The 23,188-nt window shown below is 42.6% G+C and overlaps 1 protein-coding gene across 5 annotated transcripts in view; it reads left to right on the top strand.

The window, feature by feature from the left end:
• tafa2 (TAFA chemokine like family member 2) overlaps positions 1-13,495 on the top strand; it is a 201,764-nt gene extending 188,269 nt beyond the window's left edge. For all 5 annotated transcript variants that reach the window (XR_004414869.1, XR_004414867.1, XR_004414870.1 and 2 more), the window contains one exon: positions 12,251-13,495. Coding sequence is in view for 1 of the 5 variants with exons in the window: in XM_033038111.1 (XP_032894002.1) it covers positions 12,251-12,262 (12 nt within the window). In the remaining 4 variants the exon portion in view is untranslated. The remainder of the gene's footprint in view (positions 1-12,250) is intronic.
• Positions 13,496-23,188: the final 9,693 nt, after the last annotated feature.

Here is a 23,188-nt window from a genome sequence, read left to right on the forward strand (position 1 = left end):
AGAGGGTGGTGAATCTGTGGAATTCATTGCCAAGTCATTGGGTATTTGTAAAGTGGAGATTGACAGATTATTGATTAATAAGGGTGTCACAGGATAGAAGGAGAAGGCAGGAGAATGGGGTTGAGAGGGAAAGATAGATCAGCCATGAATGAAAGGCAGAGTAGACTCGATGGGCAGAATGGCCTAATTCTGCTCCTATAACTTAGGAACTTATAAACTTATGAAGAACCATGTAACACAGGAATTATTCTGCAAATCCCATTGAATGCCATCCTACTCAATGAAATAAAATTGAATAACAATAATAAATACCTGGTATTTAGGGTAACTACTATGGAGAACAAACGGAATGAGTGAAGGACGGGATAGCTAATTACAACCCACTATACTCCTGCACATCCTTTTTAACTAAAGGATTACATAAGCTTTAAAAGCCAAGATAAGTAGGGACATTAAAAAATAGTGTTTATGTTATGTTGATCTTGAGGAAGAGTACGTTCACATAATAGAGCAGGCCATTTCTAATCAATTCTAACTCTTCTAACTCTAACCATTTTAAACTCTTACACAAAAACTCTGATGACATACAACGTGTGTAGTAAATCAGTCTGAAGAAGGGTCCCGTCCATGGGAAGAAAACGGAGCACCCGGAGAAAACCCATGAGGTCACAGGTAGAACGTACAAACTCCGTACAGGCAGCACCCGTAGTCAGGATCGAACCCTGGTCTCTGGCGCTGTAAGGCAGCAACTCTACTGTGGCACCACTGTGCCGCCCTTTCAATTAATTCTATTCATTTTGACCATGCACTGACAATTCACTTAATTAAAAACTAAAAGTAAATTAATATTATTGTAAGTCATTGAGATGAAAGGGACTTTAATAAATATACAGACCCATTAAAATCTCATTATTCTAAAATGATCTCCCTTCCAATTGTTTCGTTATAATTTTAGTTTTTCAGTTTTCAAGATACAGTGTGGAAACAGGCCCTTCGGCCCACCGAGTTTGCGCCGACCAGCGATCAGCCCGTACATTAGCACTACCCTCCACACTAGGGACAATTTACAATTTTTACTGAAGCCAATTAACCTACAAACCTGTGCATCTTTGGAGTGTAGCAGGAAACCGTAGCACCCGGGGAAAACCCATGCAGGTCACGGGGAGAAAGTACAAACTCCGTACAGTTAGCACCCGTCGTCAGGATTGAACCCGAGTCTCTGGCGCTGCAAGGCAGCAACTCTACTGCTGCGCCACTGTGCCACCCTACTTATTTACTTCAGTCTTTCTAACCGTCTGTCCTCTGTTACGTAAGTTTATCAGCACTGGGACATAATGGTGATGTAGCTCATGGCCTACTCAAACCAGGCCCAATTGTATTGTTTACAGGTGATTATCTGTGAGCTACAAGCATTTAGGATAGTTAGGAGTTGTGGAGGTCGGTGTAGAGGAAAGGTGGTCTTGATGTTCACTTTTTGATAGTGATCTCCCAGCTTCAACATTTCCCATCCCCTTGTTCGTCCATTGTATTCCCCTGGGGGGTCTGCTTCGATTCTGGTGCGCAGCTCCTTGTTATCCTGACTACGGAGGTGAGAACTGCTTAGATGACATGACATGCTCATTTTCGCGTTTGCAGCATTAGAAACCTGACTTCTAACCCTGTAGTGTAAATAATTATTGACCAGAACTCAAGCTACAACCCCACTTGTACTCTGTACTGTGTACCTTTCAAAACACTCTGTTAAATCAATAACCTATATGACAGTTCAAATACGTTACATCAGTGGTCATGTAATTGAAGACACGTTAGCCCATCAGTTATAGGCTGTTGAGTTCTTTCAGTTAAGATATCATCGAGCTCATGTACTGGCGTTTTAATGTCTCACCACAGACTTGTAAAGAAAATCTTGACACCAGAAATGTTGCTTTCAATTCTCTGTATCCTTTTATTACTTTAGTTTTAGTTTGGAGGTACAGCGCCGAAACTGACCTTCGGCCCATTGAGTCCACGTCGACCAACGATCACCCGTACACTAGTTCTATCTTCAAGCTGGAAAGGGTGCAGAGAAGATTTCTAAGGATGTTGTCAGGACTCGTGGGCCTGAACTATAGGGAGAGGTTGAGTAGGCTAGGACTCTATTGCTTGGAGTGCAGGAGAATGAGGGGTGATCTTATAGAGGTGTATAAGATCATGAGAGGAATAGATCGGGTATACGGGCAGAGTCTCTTGCCCAGAGTAGGGAAATCAAGAACCAAGGGTCATAGGTTTAAAGTGAGGGGGGAAAGATTTAATAGGAATCTAAGGGGTAACATTTTCACTCAGAGGGTGGTTGGTGTATGGAAACAGCTGCCGGAGGATGTAGTTAAGGCAGGTAGTATCCCAATTTTTAAGAAACATTTGGACAGGTACATGGATAGGACATGGGATTAGAGGGATATGGGTCAAACACAGGCAGGTGGGACTAGTGCAGATGGGACATGTTGGTCCATGTGGGTGGGTTGGTCTGAAGGACCTGTTTCTTCACTGTATGCTCTATGACTCTATACACTACACACTAGGAACAATTTACAGAAGCCAATTAACCCACAAACCCACACCTTCTTGGGTTGTGGGAGGAAACCAGAGCACCTGGAGGCAACCTGCGCGGACACAGGGAGAATGTACAAACTTCGTACAAACAGCACCCATGGTCAGGATTGAACGCCTGTTTCTGGCGTTGTAAGGCAGCAACTCCACCACTGTGCCGCTGTAGATAGGACAGAGAAAGTGATAGAGGTGGCAAGTGTTACCTGAAATTGGGGGATTCAATGTTCGTGCCATGGGGTGACAGCACTCGTAGTCAGTATTGAATCCGGGTCTCTGACGCTGCAAGGCAGTGGCTCTACCGCTGTGCCACTGTGCTGCCCTTTTATTATGGAAGAACACAAAGGCCAAAAATATAAATAATATAAAACTGTTCCACCAACCATGCTCCACTGCTGGGATGAATCTCTACCATTCAAGTACGAGAATGCTTAGTCATTCAAATGGGTTTAATTTAGCTTTCTGAAGGGTGGTTCCCAGATGGCAGCTGTTGTATAAACTTTCAATGATCCATTAATTGCAGGCATAATAACTTATATTTCATCTGCAACATGACCCTCACTTAGCTTAAAGCCTCATTGAATATATCTTTCGGAAGCTGTCCAAGTATAACTTGAAAAATGTTAGTGCTGTGCCTATTTACATCCTGCATTATATCCACATCTACTTGTACAGAAGCTTTTTACCAATAGGTGTTGCTAGAGCACCTACCAGATTATAAGCACTATTTCAGTGTTGTATCTACTTCTAACAATAGGATGGAGAATAACCATATATAACCATATAACAATTACAGGACGGAAACAGGCCATCTCGGCCCTACAAGTCCGTGCCGAACAACTTTTTTCCCTTAGTCCCACCTGCCTGCACTCATACCATAACCCTCCATTCCCTTCTCATCCATATGCCTATCCAATTTATTTTTAAATGATACCAACGAACCTGCCGCCACCACTTCCACTGGAAGCTCATTCCACACCGCTACCACTCTCTGAGTAAAGAAGTTCCCCCTCATGTTACCCCTAAACTTCTGTCCCTTAATTCTGAAGTCATGTCCTCTTGTTTGAATCTTCCCTATTCTCAAAGGGAAAAGCTTGATCACATCAACTCTGTCTATCCCTCTCATCATTTTAAAGACCTCTATCAAGTCCCCCCTTAACCTTCTGCGCTCCAGAGAATAAAGACCTAACTTATTCAACCTATCTCTGTAACTTAGTTGTTGAAACCCAGGCAACATTCTAGTAAATCTCCTCTGTACTCTCTCTATTTTGTTGACATCCTTCCTATAATTGGGCGACCAAAATTGTACACCATACTCCAGATTTGGTCTCACCAATGCCTTGTACAATTTTAACATTACATCCCAGCTTCTATACTCAATGCTCTGATTTATAAAGGCTAGCATACCAAAAGCTTTCTTTACCACCCTATCTATATGAGATTCCACCTTCAAGGAACTATGCACGGTTATTCCCAGATCCCTCTGTTCAACTGTATTCTTCAATTCCCTACCATTTATCATGTACGTCCTATTTTGATTTGTCCTGCCAAGGTGTAACACCTCACATTTATCAGCATTAAACTCCATCTGCCATCTTTCAGCCCATTTTTCCAAATGGCCTAAATCACTCTGTAGACTTTGGAAATCCTCTTCATTATCCACAACACCCCCTATCTTGGTATCATCTGCATACTTACTAATCCAATTTACCACCCCTTCATCCAGATCATTGATGTACATGACAAACAACAAAGGACCCAACACAGATCCCTGAGGCACTCCACTAGTCACCTGCCTCCAACCCGACAAACAGCCATCCACCATTACCCTCTGGCTTCTCCCATTCAGCCATTGCTGAATCCATCTTGCTATTCCTGCATTTATACCCAACAGTTTAACCTTCTTAACTAAGATGGAGATATGTTGGAGAATTCAGAAGGTCGCCTCACCTCAAGTGATGCCATTAAGCACACCCTAGCCAAGTTTACTCTGGTTCTAAGCAATGCATATTTATATTATTTATTGCTTGCATATATCCAAAGCTAAGCTGCTGCAGCTCACGGAGTAACGCTGAATTTGGTCAGTGGGGATTCATCCACAATTTGTGCTGTAGGTTGGGTTACTAGACAGCTGCATGTTGAGTTATCAGAATTTTTGTTCAATTTATTCAATTGCAATACACCTGTGTTGTTTGCAAGACCAGCACTTACTGCCTATCCCTAACTGCCCATGAAAAGATGGGTGTCCGGCAATCTTCCGGCAACTGATGGTCTGGCACCTCCTTTAATCCGGACAAAATTACGACAGCGTTGCGTGTGGCTCACGTTCTTTTGGGACATGTGCCTCCATCCTGAAATAGTTAATTGTTTATTCTATGTTAATTCTTTATTTAAGTTTCTCTCAGTCCATGGTGCTTTAGCCACATGGATGGGATATAATTAGTGGGTCAGTGGTGTATTATTGATTATTATTATGTGACCTCAGTTGGTCTGGCAAAATGGATAATCTGGCAAGACCCACACGGTCACAGGTAGAAGGTACAAACTCCACACAGACAGTACCCCTAGTCATGATCGAACACGGGTCTCTGGTGCTGTGAGGCAGTGGCTCTGCCACTCCACCACTGTGCCACCCTATCTGTTGAGGCAGAAAGGTGTAAATCATCCCTGTTGCAGGTCTTGACCCGAAACTGACATAACCTTTACATCCACAGATGCTGCTTTCCCATTGAGTTCTTCCAGTTGTTCTGTTTTTAGTTCTTGGATTCTGATAGTTTATGTGTCACCATTTTGCAGTCTAATTGAAACTCATGTCACAGGTTAATTCATCACATTACTTCAAATATTTGTAAATCTAGAGAGTAATCTTTAATCATGGCTGAAATAATCAATAAGTAATATTGTTTTCTTTAATGTCTTTATACAGCAGTATAACAAGTGGGGCGGTTTTCAGAATATGTTGTGGATTATTGAGTTTATTGGTTTTTCAATTTATTGCTAATTTATCTGCAGCTCTCAGTAGCATGAACTTTCACCTGAACCTGCCCCACATTTTATTTCAGATTTCCAATCTGCATTAAAATCACAGGGTCACAAAGAACGGGTAAAGGCCCATCAGCTGATTGAGTGGGTGCTGCACACCAAGCACCCATTTGCACTAAACCTATATTAATCTAATTTAATTTTCCACATATACTCATTAAATCCCCCCATATTTTAACTCTTATCTGCAGGGCGGCACAGTGGTGCAGTGGTACAGCACCAAAGATTCAGGTTCCATCCTGACTTTGGGGGCCGTGCTCACATGGGATTTCTCCAGGTGCTCCGGTTATCTCCCACATTCCACAGACGTACAAGTTTGTAAGATAATTGGCTTCTGTAAATTTCCCCTGGTATGTAGGATGCAAAAGTGGGATAACATTGAACTAGTGTACGGGTGATCGATGGTTGACATAGGGAGTCGGTGAGCCGACGGGCCTGTTTCCACGCAGAAGTCGTGTGACATGAAACAAAGTTTCTGATCGTATTTTACAAATGAGGAGTGATTACACAGAGGAGTGATTACACATATGGATTAATTCTGGGTCAAAATAGTTCTCCATTGAATAGTTCTGAAAACAGTTTGCTCTGAATGCAGTTCTTTTGCTGGCAAATGGAGTTAGCATAGGTGGGCAAAATGGACAATGTGGACATAACGGCCAGAACGGCTTGTTTCTATGCTGTACAACTCTATGACTAAAACCAATGCAATGTGATCAAACTGCTGGACATTCGTCTCCAATGTGGTTGATTCTATGGAGGGGGCGAATATTCTTTTGTCATTGATGGAACTCCATGAGTTGCTGCACCTTCTTTTCAGATTGGTTGCTATGGTGCATTGCTATGCATAAAGTGCCATTAATACGCACTGTCTTACTGAAAGCAGACAGCGATGACTGGAGAGATCGTTAGCTGTTTGTTTTTGTCACCAGAACATGTTGTTACACTGTGTGTAGTTGAATGAAACTATGCCGAGATCTAACAGCACATTTACTGCAGATTACAGCATCCTGAAGTGAGTCTCTAAAAGTCAGCCTCCATTTCTACTGCAGTTGAAAGCAATGTGTTTATCGTGAGATAATTTGGAAAAGAAAACATTGAATATGGGAAGGTACACAAAATTGCTGGAGAAACTCAGCGGGAGCAGCAGCATCTATGGAGCGAAGGAAATAGGCGACGTTTCGGGCCGAAACCCTTCTGGGAAACCTGATCAGTTGTTATTTGCAAGAGGATTTACAGGTTAATGATTTGGAACATGAACCTTTATCACAACCATTGCTGACATTTAGTGATGCTGTCCAGGGTGGTTTCTATAATGGTTAGATTGTCTTGTAGTTACGCCACATCAGCATTTGAGATAGGCCTTTGAACTTTCCAAAGATAGACACAGAGTGCTGGAGAAACTCAGCGGGTCAGGCAGCATCTCTGGAGAAAAGGATCAGATGATGTCTTAAGAAAAGGCCTCGACCCAAAAGGTCACCTATTCCTTTTCTCCAGAGATGCTGCCTGACCCGCTGAGTTACTTCAGCATTTTGTGTCTATCTTCGGTATAAACCAGCACCTGCATTTCCTTCCAACGCACAGTTAACTTTCCAATTGGCAGATGACTTTCCCTTCCCAACCCCCCCCATAAAAATAAAGGTTTTGTCCAGTCCTGTCCACAGATAGTTATGTATTTGTTTCATGATGTGTTGGTGCAGGAGGCTGTTTGAGGCAATGCATGAGATATGTTCATCTTTGTGGTCTCCATGTGAGTCATGGTCAAAGCAATGTCTTTACAGCAATGGCTAGAAATCCACCTTGGCAGTAATGTAAAACATGTTTGAGCATACATGGGAGCATTGTGGTTCAATGGTTCTTTATTCTCCTGGGGCGACATGGTGGCACACAGTAGAGATGCTGCCTTACAGCGCCAGAGACCCAGGTTTGATTCTGACTATGGTTGCTGTCTGTATAGAGTTTGTACATTCTCCCCGTGACCTCCTGGGTTTTCGCCAGGTGCTCCAGTTTCCTCCCATATTCCAAAGATGTACAGGTTTGTAGGTTAATAGGCTTAGGTAAAGATTGTAAATTATCCCTAGTGTGTAGGATAGTGCTAGTGTATGATGATCGCAAGTCGGCGTGTACTTGGTGGGCCGAAGGGCCTATTTCCGTGCTATATCTCAAAACTAAAAATCTAAACTAAACTACATCGCATGTACAGAGGTACAGTGAAATTCTTTTTTTCAAACAGTTCAGTAAAGCATTACTATACATTAACACAATCCAAGATTAAGTGCAAAGTGTATAGAAACAGCCCATCAACACCTTATACAAGAGACGCCAGATTTGCGGCCACTTTCAAAGTCCAAGCTGCAGCTGGCCATAAAGACACATTGCAGCCATTTGTTAGACACAAAATATGGAGGAAGGAACTGGATGTTTGGTAGCAGGAAATCCTTCAGGAAAATGCCAATTCAGAATTGGTAACCCTTTCCATTAGTAACCTCTGCTGCAATTGTTGGGCAGATTTGAAATACCGAATAGGAAAGGCCTGGATAGAGTGGGTGTGGAGGGGATGTCAGCAAATGTGTCATCAGCTTCGCCACAAGGGCCACATCTAACTCCCTCTTAAATATAGCCAATGAACTGGCCTCAACTACCTTCTGTGGCAGAGAATTCCAGAGATTCACCCTTATCCTTAAACTGAGACTTCCAGGGCTATCGACCTGACCTAGGGTAGTGTCCAGAAGCTAGCCCAGAACAGACAGGAATGGAGGACCTTTGTTACTGCCCTACATGCCCGGAGGCATAATAGGCAGTAAGTAAGTAAATAAGTATAAATTCTCAGAGGCATGAGGTAATGGCCATCAACATTCCTATCAATTTGTCAATGCATATTTTTGCCAATTTTAAGTTAATAAGACAACAAAATGTTTTGTAAAATTAAAGATCCACACCAAACAAGAAAGACCATGAACTCATTTTCCAATTGTGTATTTTGATACTGTCTTTTCTTTTCACTATCTTGTAGCATTTACGGTCACAAGATGTATTATCTATAATTTATGTTTTTGTGTATTTTCTGACTGTGATGTTGCTGCAAGCAAGACTTTCCTTGTAACCGTACCGAACTGGACGTGCAGATCATAATAAACTCAATTTTAAGTTCCTGGGAACCATCATCTCCAAGGACCTTAAGTGGGGGGCTACCATCGACTCCACAGTCAAAAAGGCACAACAGAGGATGTACTTCCTGCGGCAGCTGAGGAAGCACAATCTGCCACAGACAATGATGGTCCAATTCTACACGGCCATCGTAGAGACTGTTCTCACCTTCTCCATCATGGTCTGGTTTAGCTCAGCCACCAAGCCCGACACCTAGAGGCTGCAGGGTGACTTGGACAGGTTGGGTGAGTGGGTGGATGCATGGCGAATCGTCCGATCAGCAGAGAAGATTATTGGCTGCAACCTTCTCTCCATTGATGAACTGTACACTGCAAGGGCCAGGAAGCGAGCGGGCAAGATCATCTCTGACCCCTCTCACACTGGCCACAAACTCTTTGAATCACTTCCCTCTGAAAGGCGACTCCGGACTGTCAAAGCTGCCATAGTCAGACATAAAAACAGTTTTTATCCACAAGTAGTTGCTCTACTCAACAGCCAAAAATCTGTAGCCTCCCTTTGACCTGGTATTTTGTTGGTTCACATGCTTGATCAATGGTGTTTAATATGGATAAATGTGAGGTTATCCACTTTGGTGGCAAAAACAGGAAGGCAGATTAATATCTGAATTATGTCAAGGTGGGAGAAGGGGAAGTACAAAGAGATCGGGGGGTCCTTGTTCATCACTCACTGAAAGTAAGCATGCACGTACAGCAGGCAGTGAATAAAGCTAATGGCAAGTTGGCCTTCATAACAAGAGGAGTTGAGTACAGGAGCAGTGGTACAAGGCCCTGGTGAGACGGCACCTGGAGTATTGTGTGCAGTTTTGGTCTCCGAATTTGAGGATGGACATTCTTGCTATTGAGGGAGTGCAGCGTAGGTTCACGAGGTTAATTCCCAGGATGGCGGGACTGTCATATGTTGATAGAATGGAGCGGCTGGGCTTGTATACTCTGGAATTTAGAAGGATGAGAGGATATCTTATTGGAACGTTTAAGATTATTAAGGGATTGGACATGCTAGAGGCAGTAAACATGTTTCTGATGTTGGGGGAGTCCAGAACCAGGGGCCACAGTTTAAGAATAAGGGGTAGGACATTTAGAACGGAGATGAGGAAAAACTTTTTTACCCAGAGAGTTGTAAATTTTCTGCCTCAGAAGGCAGTGGAGGCAAATTCTCCGGATGCTTTCAAGAGAGTTAGATAGAGCTCTTAAAGATAGAGGAGTCAGGGGATATGGTGAGAAGGCAGGAACGGGGTACTGAATGAATGACTAGCCATGATCACAGTGCATGGTGGTGCTGGCTTGAAGGGCTGAATGGCCTACTCCTCCACCTATTGTCTATTGTCTAGTGAGGGAGTCTAGGACCAGAGGGCACAGCTTCAGAATGAAAGGATGTACCTTTGGAAAGGAAATGAGGGAAAGAATGAATTTCTTTAGTTGGAGGGTGATAAATATGTGGAATTCATTGCCACAAATGTCTGTGGAGTTCAAGGCAATGGATCATTTTAAGGCAGTGATTGACAGATTCTTGATTAATAAGGATGTCAAAGGTTACGAGGAGAATGGGGTCAAGAGGGAATGATAGATCAGCCATGATTGAATGGCATAGCAGACTCGATGAGCCGAATTGGACCATCATTGTCTGTGGCAGATTGTGCTTCCTCAGCTGCCGCAGGAAGTACATCCTCTGTTGTGCTTTTTTGACTGTGGAGTCGATGGTAGCCCCCCACTTAAGGTCCTTGGAGATGATGGTTCCCAGGAACTTAAAATTAAGTTTATTATGATCTGCACGTCCAGTTCGGTACGGTTACAAGGAAAGTCTTGCTTGCAGCAACATCACAGTCAGAAAATACACAAAAACATAAATTATAGATAATACATCTTGTGACCGTAAATGCTACAAGATAGTGAAAAGAAAAAACAGTATCAAAATACACAATTGGAAAATGAGTTCATGGTCTTTCTTGTTTGGTGTGGATCTTTAATTTTACAAAACATTTTGTCGTCTTATTAACTTAAAATTGGCAAAAATATGCATTGACAAATTGATAGGAATGTTGATGGCCATTACCTCATGCCTCTGAGAATTTATACTTATTTACTTACTTACTGCCTATTATGTATCCGGGCATGTAGGGCAGCAACAAAGGTCCTCCATTCCTGTCTGTTCTGGGCTAGCTTCTGGACACTACCCTAGGTCAGGTCGATAGCCCTGGAAGTCTCAGTTTAAGGATAAGGGGGAAATCTTTTAGGACCGAGATGAGGAAAACATTTTTCACACAGAGAGTGGTGAATCTCTGGAATTCTCTGCCACAGAAGGTAGTTGAGGCCAGTTCATTGGCTATATTTAAGAGGGAGTTAGATGTGGCCCTTGTGGCAAAAGGGATCGGGGGTATGGAGAGAAGGCATGGGAGACCCTAACAGGAGACGAATCTCCTACTGGCATAGCTCCAGGGGTCCTCCAGGGAGACACACAAGCTCCCCGACCACGACAAGGTTGCAATCCAACGGGGAGTGAGAATTTATAACACACACTCAAATGCCCCAAAATAATTTAATGCAGATCTAAATCCCGCTTTGGGCATGTCAATCTAAAGAGAGGAAATAAAGAGACATGGTAGACACAAAATGCTGGAGTAACTCAGCGGGACAACTCTCTCGAGATGCTGCCTGTCCCGCTGAGTTACTCCAGCAATTTGTGTCTACTTTTGATTTAAACCAGCATCTGCAGTCCTTTCCTACAAATAAATAGACATAATGAGTGACTGATATTCTTCTGTCTGCACACACATCCACAGGTCAATGTAAGTCCTTCTGCTAGCAATAGTCTTCTTGCCTTATTCATTGGAAATTGAAAACAGCTTAGTCATCCCGTGATTCAGTCATCATGGAGGCCAAACACGTACATATCAAATCAGTATGTATTGGCTCGAATGTAATCATGTATTGTCTTTCCACTGACTGGTTATCGAGCAACAAAAGCTTTTCACTCTACCTCGGTACATGCGACAATATACTAAACAAACTCAAACTCAAGAATGGCATAAAATAGTTAAATACACAGCTTATCTTTCGCTCTTGAAACTGCAGATGCTGATTTGCAAAGGAAGACACAAAGTGCTGCAGTAACTCAGCTGATCAGGCAGCATCCCTGGAGTATAGGGATAGGTGACATATTCTGAAGAAGGGTCCCAACCAGAAACATCACCTAGCCATGTTCTCCAGAGATGCGGCCCATTCTGCTGAGTTACTCTAGCATTTCATGTCTTTTTTTAGCTGTACCTGTTGAATAAAATTAATCACTGATCATTGCTGATCTTTTGGGTCTCCCTCAATACACCTTCTCTCTATAGCGACCATCTTGTTTCAAATATACGGTAACATTCCCAAATCGGATTTAAGAAATACATTTTGGGGGTTTGTTCTGCAAGTTGACGGGTTCCTCCGATGGATTCTAACCTTCCGTTGTTTTTTGTTCTCAGGTGACACGATAGTTGACGAGGAAGGCCAGCTGCTTTTTGAAGATACCTTATCTCAATTGTTGAGTCCTGTTCTTCTTTCATCACCCTGTTGCAGGTTCCCAGGGAGGTTGACCTGGGAATCACCCCCATGAGCAAAGACTGTGTGGTATGCAGAGCTCTCAAACTTTGGAGAGAGAAAACCAATCCATTAAGAAATCTCCTGGGATGTGGAATCTGACGGACAGATTTTCCCCAGTCTTCTGTTTCTTGATGGGACACACAACGGAGGAGGACTCACTACTCCAGATCTGTTGAGCTTTGCTGCCATGTTCCGAAATGTCGCTCACAACAAGCGGGCCTCTCTCACTCGGTTTTAATAGTGTGGCCGCCTCAGACTTTGACACATCTGAACAGAAGGCTCGTATTTTGATGTAGGAGCAAGCAAGTGGACAAACGGGGCAACATGGTGATGTCCTAAGTTTCCCTGCTATCTGACTGTACGCCCCCACACTTCCCACGACTTTGTTGCAGCCTCCAGCTTCAAGTTGGGACAATCTGCCAGACTTTTAAATACTTCGAATCGCAGGGAAGCTTTAGGTTTCAACGGTTCGGATTTTTCTTTTGTTATAGAGGCAATTACATTATGGTAAATGTGTATAAACTGCAGTCTGCTATTGAGAGTAAATGCTTTTCCATATACATGAATTGTACAAAACAGATAGTCCAACAACTTCTAATGCAACTGCACTACAGCTGTTCTCTGGCAAATGAACAAATACAGTTCCAATGATTTTAATAACATCAGTGTACTGAAACATGTGCTCTGTCACTAAAGTACATCTTTTAATTTGGTTTAAGTTGTTAAATGGAGGTACCATTCTGAAACTGTTAAAATAATTTTTACATTATCCACATAATATTGCCAACCCAAATCATGCTTGTTGTATCATCAGTTCTGCTTGTATACAGTTAGTTAGCAATTATGTTTATCATTGCACCCTCATCTTTATTTGGAATATTCTGCGTTATGATTTGATGTGACAAAATCCTTAAAAGATCTTATTTAATGGTGAAGATTACAGTGTACGTTGCAAAATGAAGAGATTGACCACCCAGATGATGAAGATGTGGAGCAGGTGTTAAACTCAGTGATGCTGTAACATGTAGCACAGTTTCTGAAACTTTTTTTACATTTGGTTTTGTTTTTGGAATTGTGTAAATCTTTGCTTTCAGTGTAAGCAGTAAATAAAATACAAGTAGCAAAGATGTTTGTTAATTTTGACCATTAATGACAATATAGCTCACAATAAGAATTTAAAACTTACTTTCTAACGAAAAAAATATTCTCTTTTGTTAGCTGCTTGACAGTGGACATGGTCTTGAAAATTTTGGCGGCACAGTGGCGCAGCGGTAGAACTGCTGCCTCACAGCACCAGAGACCCGAGTTCAATCCTGACCTTGGGTTCTGTCTGTGTGGAGTTTATACATTCTCTCTGTGACCGTGTGGGTTTTCTCCTGGTGCTCCGGTTTCCTCCAATGTTCCCAAGACAGGCAGGTTTGTAGGTTAATTAGGCTTTAGCTAACCGGCACGCAAACAGGCTCTTTGGCCCACTGAGTCCACGCCAACTAGCAATCACCCCATACACTAATACTATCTGAGGTAGACACAAAATGCTGGAGTACCTCAGCGGGACAGGCAGCATTTCTGGAGAGAAGGAACTAATACCATCTCGTACACGAGGCACAATTTACAATTTACAGAAGCTAATTAACCCACAAACCTGTAAGTCTTCGGAATGTGGGAGGAAACCGGAGCACCCAGAGAAAACCCACGGGGTCACAGGGAGAACGTAAACTATTTCTTATTTTTTAATGTATGAATTCCAAAACAGCATGTAAAATTCTAATGTAATTTATTAGTTTAGTTTGTAGTTTTTAAAATTTTAGATAGTGTGGAAACAGGCCCTTCAGCCTACCGGGTATGTGCCAACCAATGACCACCCAGTGCTGACCAGTGATCATCCCATTCTAGGAATGTAGTTTTCTAGGTTTTAGGGTTTCGGCCCGAAACGTCGCCTATTTCCTTCGCTCCATAGATGCTGCTGCACCCGCTGAGTTCCTCCAGCAATTTTGTGTACCTTTCTAGGTTTTATGTTGTCCTATCTTGTGCACAAGGGGCCATTTTACAGGAGCCAATTAATGTAAAATACACAATTCTTTAGAATGTGGCAGGAAACCGGAGCACCTGGAGGAAACCGACACGGTTGCAGGGAGAATGTACAAACTCCGTATGACAGCACAGATCGAAACAGGGTCACTGGCACTGTAAAGCAACAACTCTACCACCGTGCTGCCCAAAATGCCAAACACATGCCCAGTGGCCAGTTGAAAGTCTTTCTGGCTCTAACCCTATAACCCACATCCATATCCCTAGGTTTAATGATTCAAAGGATGGTATATTAATTCCTGCTCAACCCTGGCAGCAGATTCTATCGAGAAGTGCCTCTGGCATCCTCCTCATGGGTCAACTGCCCTTGGACCTCTACACCTGCTCCTTCCAAAGTGGTGGTCAGAGGCGAGCTTGGAGGTCCGGCAGAATCTGGACCTGGTGGTGGAGAACTGGTGTCTTGGGGGGTGGAACACCTCAACATCACATCAGTGCAGGCTGGAGACAGAAGAATGGCACTTTCATCTGAATTTGGACTCCAACTTAAGAACATAGAACATAGAACCGTACAGCACCGGACCCAGCCTTTCGGGCCACAATGTCAGTGCCAAACATGATGCCAAGTTAAATTAATCTCTTCTGCCTGCATGTGAATAATATCCATTCCCTGCATATCCATGTGTCTATCTCTAAGCCTCTAAAATGCCACCATTGTATCTGTCTCCATCACCACTCCTGGCAATGCATTCCAGGCACTCTCAACACTCTTGCCCCGTTCATCTCCTTAACATTTTCACCCCCTGACCTTAAATCTATGCCCTCTACTCTTAACCAATTCCACCCTGGGTAAATGTTCTGACTGTCTACCCTATCCATGTTTCTCATCATTTTATAAATTCTATCAGGGTCTTCTATCTACCTTCAACGATCCTGAAAAAACAATCCAAGTTTGTCCAACGTCTCTTTATAGCTAAAACCCTCTAATCCAGGCAACATTTCAGTAAATCTCAATTGCACCTTCTCCAAATGCAGCGGTTAGTTTCGTAATTCTGCAACATGATTTCCTGACTCTTTTACTCAATGCCTCAACTGATGAAGGAAAGTCTACCATATGCCTTTTTTTTTTACCACTGAATCTGTATTGTGGCCATTTTCTGGAAGTTATAGGCTTAAACTCCATGGAGATAAATGCAGGTAAATAGTTTGTTATTTTTTCTCATAAATTAAGACTTTGAAGTATCTTGAAACAAGCCTGTTTAATAATTTAAAAGTATTTAAGCCTATTTGAATGGATTTTAACAGCCTCAGATTTTTCTGAGCCTTTAAAAACAGTTCAGAGGTCTTCCACAGGAGGAAGTTGTCATAAAGTCACCAGGGCATTCTGGGAGTAAGGCCTGACAAGAGGTCTTAATGACAACTTCCTCCCATCTTCCATCAAGGTGCAGGTCAAATCTGTAGCAGGTTAGTGTGAAATGGCTGGTGAATTGAGGGGGGAAAAAAGCAACTGTTTGTCAATAGAACTAAAAAGTTTCATCAATGTCTTCTTGACTTCATTACTTCCATCCCAATTTTGCCTGGCTCTCTTCCTTGTCTGTACACCTGAATTCATTCAAAATCTCCATGCAACTGCCTAACTCACACCATTCACTATTATTCCTGTGGACACTGGCAGTTAGCTAAGGAGCACCTCACTCCAAATATTCTCATTCATGGTTTTCCCCTGCTTCATTTTTTTTCTGTAAACATTCCTACAATTCTGACCTTATTCTTACCCAACATTATTCACTGAATTATTTGTGGGCAAGCTTAAACTGTGCTGGATTTAACCTTTGGAATTCCTTTCCTAATCCTGTCCTCTCTTTCCTCTTAAAATACTCCTTAAAATCTGATCATTTGGCCAACTATAATATCTCATCATGTGGCTGTGCGTCAACTTTGCTTGATAATGTTTTCATGAAGCACCTTTAGAAGTTTTGAAATGTGTACATAAGTATAATTTGTGTTGTTTTTAATGTGCTTGAAATCACTCACTTCTCTGTGTAAGACCAAAAGAGATGTTTTTCCCACTGTTTCTCAGTTTGATACACAATGGCATATGGTGCTCATTCAATTACATAATTTTAATTTGTTTTGGTTGAAATATGGTAGCTACATTGACCTGGTGACAAAGTATCTATCCCACTTTACACTCCCCTCATTCCCATCGACTCTTGCTGATTCGCTGACTCACCTACACACTCCTGGTCTCTATGCACATAGCAGAGAGGTCAGGATTGAGCAGGATTTTACTTTTTAAGTTTAGTTTTGTTTAGAGGTACAGCTTGGAAACAGGCCCTTTGGTCCACCAAATCCGTATGGACCAGTGACCACCTGTACAACAGTTCTATTCTACACTCTAGGGACAATTGGTTTTTTACTGAAGCCAATTAACCTACATACCTGCACGTCTTTGGAATGTGGGAGGAAATCAAGACACCTGTAGAAAACCCATGAGGTACAAACTCCTTACAGACAGCACTCGTAGACAGGATTGAACCTGGGTCTCTGGCGCAGTGAGGCACCACCTCTACTGCTGCGCCACTGTGCTGCCCCAGTATTGTTACCGTAAATGTACCTGGGAATAATTCACTTTTTTTTCTGGATTTAATTTTATGATGCTATGGAATTTGAGTTCATACTAAGTCTGCAAGTATGACTAGATTAGCGAAATTTGTTGGCACTAGAATTCGAAATGCCTCTTCTACCATTCACACGACTGATCCAATCATCACAATGCTTCTGGAGTTAATAGCCTCCAACCTGCGTCGGATCTTGGGAATGAATGGTTCCTGACCAGTGACTCCAGTCCACTGCTAAATGTTTCCCTGCTATCTTCCTCTTTTTATGTTTTGCATCCTGACTAATATTTTATCTCTGAAATGCTGCTTCTCCTCATGGTGTTCCTTAAATTAGTTTCCTCTCTTCCAGCACCAGAAAAAAATATCCATGGCAACCGTTGAATTGTTATGAATACACAATTTCAGGGATCTGAACCTGGCTCCTAGTCAGTTAGTTCTATGTGTGATTCCGGATACACACTACAGAGCTATCTCTTTTCCTGTTTTCCCAAGATATTTTGGATAGGCAGATGGAATTTAATCCTGACAGTGTGAGCTGATGTGTTCTGGAAAGTCAAATAGGAATAGGACATATTGTGCATACTTCTGTCCCTCTTGCCTGATGGGAGAGGGGAGAAGAGGGAGTTACCGGGGTGAGACTCATCCTTGATATTATGCTCGTGGCTTTGCCGTGGCAGCGTGAAGTGAACCATTGCATCAATGGAAGGGAGGTTGGCTTGCACGATGGTCTGGGCTGCGTCTACAATTCTCTGCAACTTCTTGTAGTCTTGGATGGAGCTGTTCCCAAACCATACTGCGATGCATACCCAATAAAACACATCTGTAGAAGTTGGTGAGAGTTGTTGGGGGCATGCCGAACTTCCTTAGACTTCTAAGGAAGTAGAGGCGTTGGTATGCTTTCTTGGCTATTGCTTCAATCTGGCTAGTCCTGGACATGTTGCTGGTGATATTTACTCCTAGGAACTTGTAATATTTAGGATAGACAGATGGAATTTAATCCAGACATTGTGAGGTGATGTGTTTTGGGAAGGCAAATAGGATAGTATAGGAAGTAGGATATATTGTATAGATGGTAGGGAGCCAAGAAATGTTGATGAATGAAGAAACCCTGGCATTCAAATCCATCACTCTCTGAAAGTGGAAACTGAAGTAGGTAGGATGGCAAAGAAGGCATGTGGCATATCATTAAAAATATAAAAAATTATGGTGTTAATTAACAACTTTACAAAACACTCGTTAGACCACATCTGGAAAGTTTTGTGTCGTTCTGGTCATCACACTCCAGGAATAATTTGATTATTTTTAGTTTATTGTCACATGTATCGAGGTACTGTGAAAAGTTTTGGTTGCATGCTAACCAGTCAGCGGAAAGACTTTACATGATTGCAATCGAGCCGTCCACAGTGTTAAGATACATGGTAAAATGAATAATGTTTGGTGCAAAATAAAGTCCAATTTAAAAATAGTCTGAGGGTCTCCAATGAGGTAAATAGTAGATCAGGACCACTCTAGTTTCTGATAGGATGGTTCAGTTGCCGATAACAGCTGGAAAGAACCTGTCACTGCATCTGGAGGTGTGCGTTTTCACACTTCTGTACTTCTTGCCTGATGGAAGAGGGGAGACGAGGTAGTGACCGGGGTGAGACTTTGATTATGCTGATGGTCTTGCCGAGACAGTGTTCATTGTGGGGATGTTGATTTGTGTGATGGTCTGTGATGCATCCACAATTTTCTGCAATTTCTTGCGATCTTGGGTGGAGCTGTTCCCAATCCATGATGTGATGCATCCTGATAAACTGGTCTCCACGGTGCATCTGTAGAAGTTGGTGAGAGTTGTTAGGGACATGCTGAACTTCCTGAGCCTTCAAAGGAATTCGAGGCATGGATGGGTTTTCTTGACCTTTGCTTCGATATGAGTGGCCCTGGACAAGTTGCTGCTGATATTGACTCCTATAAACTTGAAGCTTTCAACCATCCCTCCTTCGGCACCATCAATGTATTTGCTTCTTGAAGTTGATCACTATTTCCTTTGTCTCTTGTTTGGGAGAGTGCAGTGGAGATTCACCAGGATGTTGTCTGGAATGAAAGACTTTAGTGATGGGGAGAGATAGGATAGGCTGGGCTTGTTTTCCCTGGAGCAATGGAGATTGAGGGATGAGCTAACAGAAGTAATACGAGGCAGAGATAGTTATTGCCTCTATCGCGTGGCAGGGGTATTAAAAACAAGAAAACACAGGATTAAGGTGAGAGGCAGAAATCTTAAAGCGGATATGAGAGGAAATGTTTTTACAAAGAACTTACTGATATCTGGAAATCACTGCCAAAGCAGGTCATAGAGTTATACAGCATGGAACAGTCAACATCGGCCCAATTTGCCCATGCTAACCAAGATGTCCCATCTACACTAGTCCCAGCTGGCCATGTATGGCCCATATCCCCATTTTTTTCCTATCCATGAACCTGTCCAAATGTATTTTAAATGTGATAGTACCTGCCTCAACAAACTCCTCTGGCAGCTTGTTCCACATACCTACCACCTTTGTGTAAAAAAGGGTGACTTATTTGTGACTCCAAATGGAAGTAGAAGTGGTGGAATCAGATAGAATTGCTGTGTTTACGAGGTACTGACACCAACAGTTAAATAGACAAGGAATAGAAGGATATGGTCCAAATGCAGGCAAATAGAAACATAGACATAGAAACATAGAAAATAGGTGCAGGAGTAGGCCATTCGGCTCTTCGAGCCTGCACCGCCATTCAATATGATCATGGCTGATCATCCAACTCAGTATCCTGTACCTGCCTTCTCTCCATACCCCCTGATCCCTTTAGCCACAAGGGCCACATCTAACTCCCTCTTAAATATAGCCAATGAACTGGCCTCAACTACCTTCTGTGGCAGAGAATTCCACAGATTCACCACTCTCTGTGTGAAAAATGTTTTTCTCATCTCGGTCCTAAAAGCCTCCCCCCTTATCTTTAAACAGTGACCCCTTGTTCTGGACTTCCCCAACATCGGGACCAATCTTCCTTCATCTAGCCTGTCCAACCCCTTAAGAATTTTATACGTGTTGTAAATAGGATTAGTGTAGATTGGCAAATAGCCCAGCATGGACATGATGGGCCGAAAAGCCTGTGTCTGTGCTGCATGACACTTTGACTCTGCATGGTGTTTCAGTAAACTGTTGCAGGAGATAAATTGTCCTCCACTTTCTCAGGTTGGCCATTGAATGTGACTCAGTCAATGTCACCCCTATTCCTAGACATCTAAATCGATATTGAGCACTGAAGGGGAAACAACCTTCACTTCATTAGCCTTGCTAACTTAGAGAGTAGACATGATTCAGGGAAAAAATGATCAACAGTAAATGTTTGGACCCTGCTCAGTGCAAGAGTTGGTTAAGGATTTCCTCTCCCTTATTCAGTTGCAGCTGATGGTCTGATTAAAGTCTGAAGAAAGGTGCTGACCCGAAATATCACCCATCCTTTTTCTCCAGAGATGCTGCCTGAACCGTTGAGTTACTCCAGCACTTCGTATCTACCTTAAATATTAAAGGAGCTTGATCCTGTTATGTATTATTAGAATCTCATAGGATCTTCTTTCTTGCTCATGTACAAATATTAATTTCTTTCACTGCGTAGCGAACCACAGTGCGAACTCCATCATCAAGTTCGCTGATGACACCACTATTGTGGGGCGTATCACTGATGGGGATGAGTCAGAATATAGAAGAGAGATCGAGCAACTGTCCATATGGTGCCAGCGCAATAACCTGTCCCTCAACACCAGCAAAACCAAGGAACTGATTGTGGACTTTGGAAGGAGTAGGAGGGGGACCCACAGCCCCGTTTATATCAACGGGTCGATGGTTGAAAGGGTCAAGAACTTCAAATTCCTGGGCGTGCACATCTCTGAAGATCTTTCCTGGTCCGAGAACACTAACGCAATTATCAAAAAAGTTCATCAGCGCCTCTACTTCCTGAGAAGATTACGGAGAGTCGGATTGTCAAGGAAGACTCTCTCTAACTTCTACAGGTGCACAGTCGAGAGCATACTGACCAGTTGCATCGTGGCTTGGTTCGGCAATGTGTGCGCCCTGGAGAGGAAAAGACTACAAAAAGTAGTAAACACTGCCCAGTCCATCATCGGCTCTGACCTTCCTTCCATCGAGGGGATTTATCGCAGTCACTGCCTCAAAAAGGCTGGCAGTATCATCAAAGACCCATACCATCCTGGCCACACACTCATCTCCCTGCTACCTTCAGGTAGAAAGTACAGGAGCCTGAAGACTGCAACAACCAGGTTCAGGAATAGCTACTTCCCCACAGCCATCAGGCTATTAAACCTGACTCGGACAAAACTCTGATTATTAATAACCACTTTCTGTTATTTGCACTTTACCAGTTTATTTATTCATGTGTGTATATATTTATATCATGGTATATGGACACACTGATCTGTTTTGTAGTAAATGCCTACTATGTTCTGTGTGCTTAAGCAAAGCAAGAATTTCATTGTCCTATATAATAAACTCACTTGAACTTGACAAGTAGAAACATCAGGTACATTTGAACCAATTTAAAAATGAGTTGTAACTCGTGCATTTTGATTTTAATTTTACTGGGCAAGAACTAAATGTCCTTTGGTTGAAACACTCAATAAATTGAAGATCACTTTTGTCATGTTTTCATACCTATGAAGAAAACTGGTAACATAGCTTTCAATTTATATAACTAATAACAGGAAACAACTTGCATTTATGTCTTCACTTTTATGACCTAGGATATCTCCAACATGCAATATAGCCAATGCAGTACTTTACTGAGTATAGTCACTATTTTAATAATATAAGCAGTGGAAGATTACCGTAAAATTATCTAGAAGACGCAACACTGAACAAGCCGCATTCGTTTTGGTGATCTTGATTTTAAATAAACACAGCTCCACTTTTTTTATTTTATTTATTTAAAAAAAAATTAAAAAAAAAAAAAAATCTTTTATTTTCATTGCACGTCAGTGCAACGAGATTTAGTATGCAGCTCCACTGATGTACAAGAAAGGTAAATAAATACAATACATAAATAAACAAGCTGAATTGATTGACGTGACCATCTGAGGGAGACTGTCCAAAGGGGGTGGGTGGGGTGGGGGGGGGGGGGGCACTCATTAGGGCCGGTTCAGAGCCGCTATAGCTCTTGGGATAAAACTGTTCCTGAGTCTGGAGGTTCGGGCGTAGAAGGCCTTGTAACGTCTGCCGGAGGGAAGTAGTTGAAACAGACCGTGGCAGGGGTGTGATGAGTCCTTATGGATGCTGAGGGCCTTCCTGAGGCATCGCGTGTGGTAGATGCCCTCCAAGGCTGGTAGCTCTGTCCCGATGATCCGCTGCGCTCTGTTGACGACGCGCTGAAGAGCTCTCCTCTCCGCCTCCGTGCAGCTAGATACCACACAGAGATGCCATACGTTAGTATGCTCTCTGTGGTGCAGCGGTAGAACGTTGTCAGCAGCTGTTGGGGCAGACCAGTCTTTTTTAATGTCCTCAGGAAGAACAGTCGTTGCTGTGCCTTCTTGACCAGCACGGCGGTGTTTGTGGACCATGTGAGGTCTTCTGAAATGTGAGTGCCCAGAAACTTAAAGCTGGACACTCTCTCCACACTTTCCCCATAAATGGAGATTGGGGCATATTCTCCAGAATGGGACCTCCTGAAGTCAATAATCAGCTCCTTGGTCTTGGAGGTGTTTAGTGCCAAGTTGTTATTGGCGCACCAGTTGGCGCAGATCTCCCTCCAAATCACACACCATACTGACTTGGCAATATATCACCATTCATTAATTTTAGTTTATATTATTATTTTCTCATACCAAGGTACAGTGAAAAGCTTTTTTGTTGCGTGCTATCCAGTCAGCAAAAAGACTATACATGATTACAATCAAGCCGTCCATAGTGTATAATACAGGATAAAGGCACTAATGTTTAATGCAAGACAATCGTCTAGTAAACTCCGATTAAAGATAGTCCGAAGGTCTCCCATGAAGTAGATGGTAGGTCAGCACCGCTCTCTAGTTGGTGTTTGGATTGGTCAGTTGCCTGATAGCAACTGGGAAGAAACTGTCTCTGAACTTTCATTCCTATCCAATAGTTTTCAGCAAGCACGCTCTCCTGACATCTATCTATG

Source organism: Amblyraja radiata, chromosome 19 (assembly GCF_010909765.2).
Source record: "Amblyraja radiata isolate CabotCenter1 chromosome 19, sAmbRad1.1.pri, whole genome shotgun sequence".
Classification (NCBI taxonomy): domain Eukaryota; kingdom Metazoa; phylum Chordata; class Chondrichthyes; order Rajiformes; family Rajidae; genus Amblyraja; species Amblyraja radiata.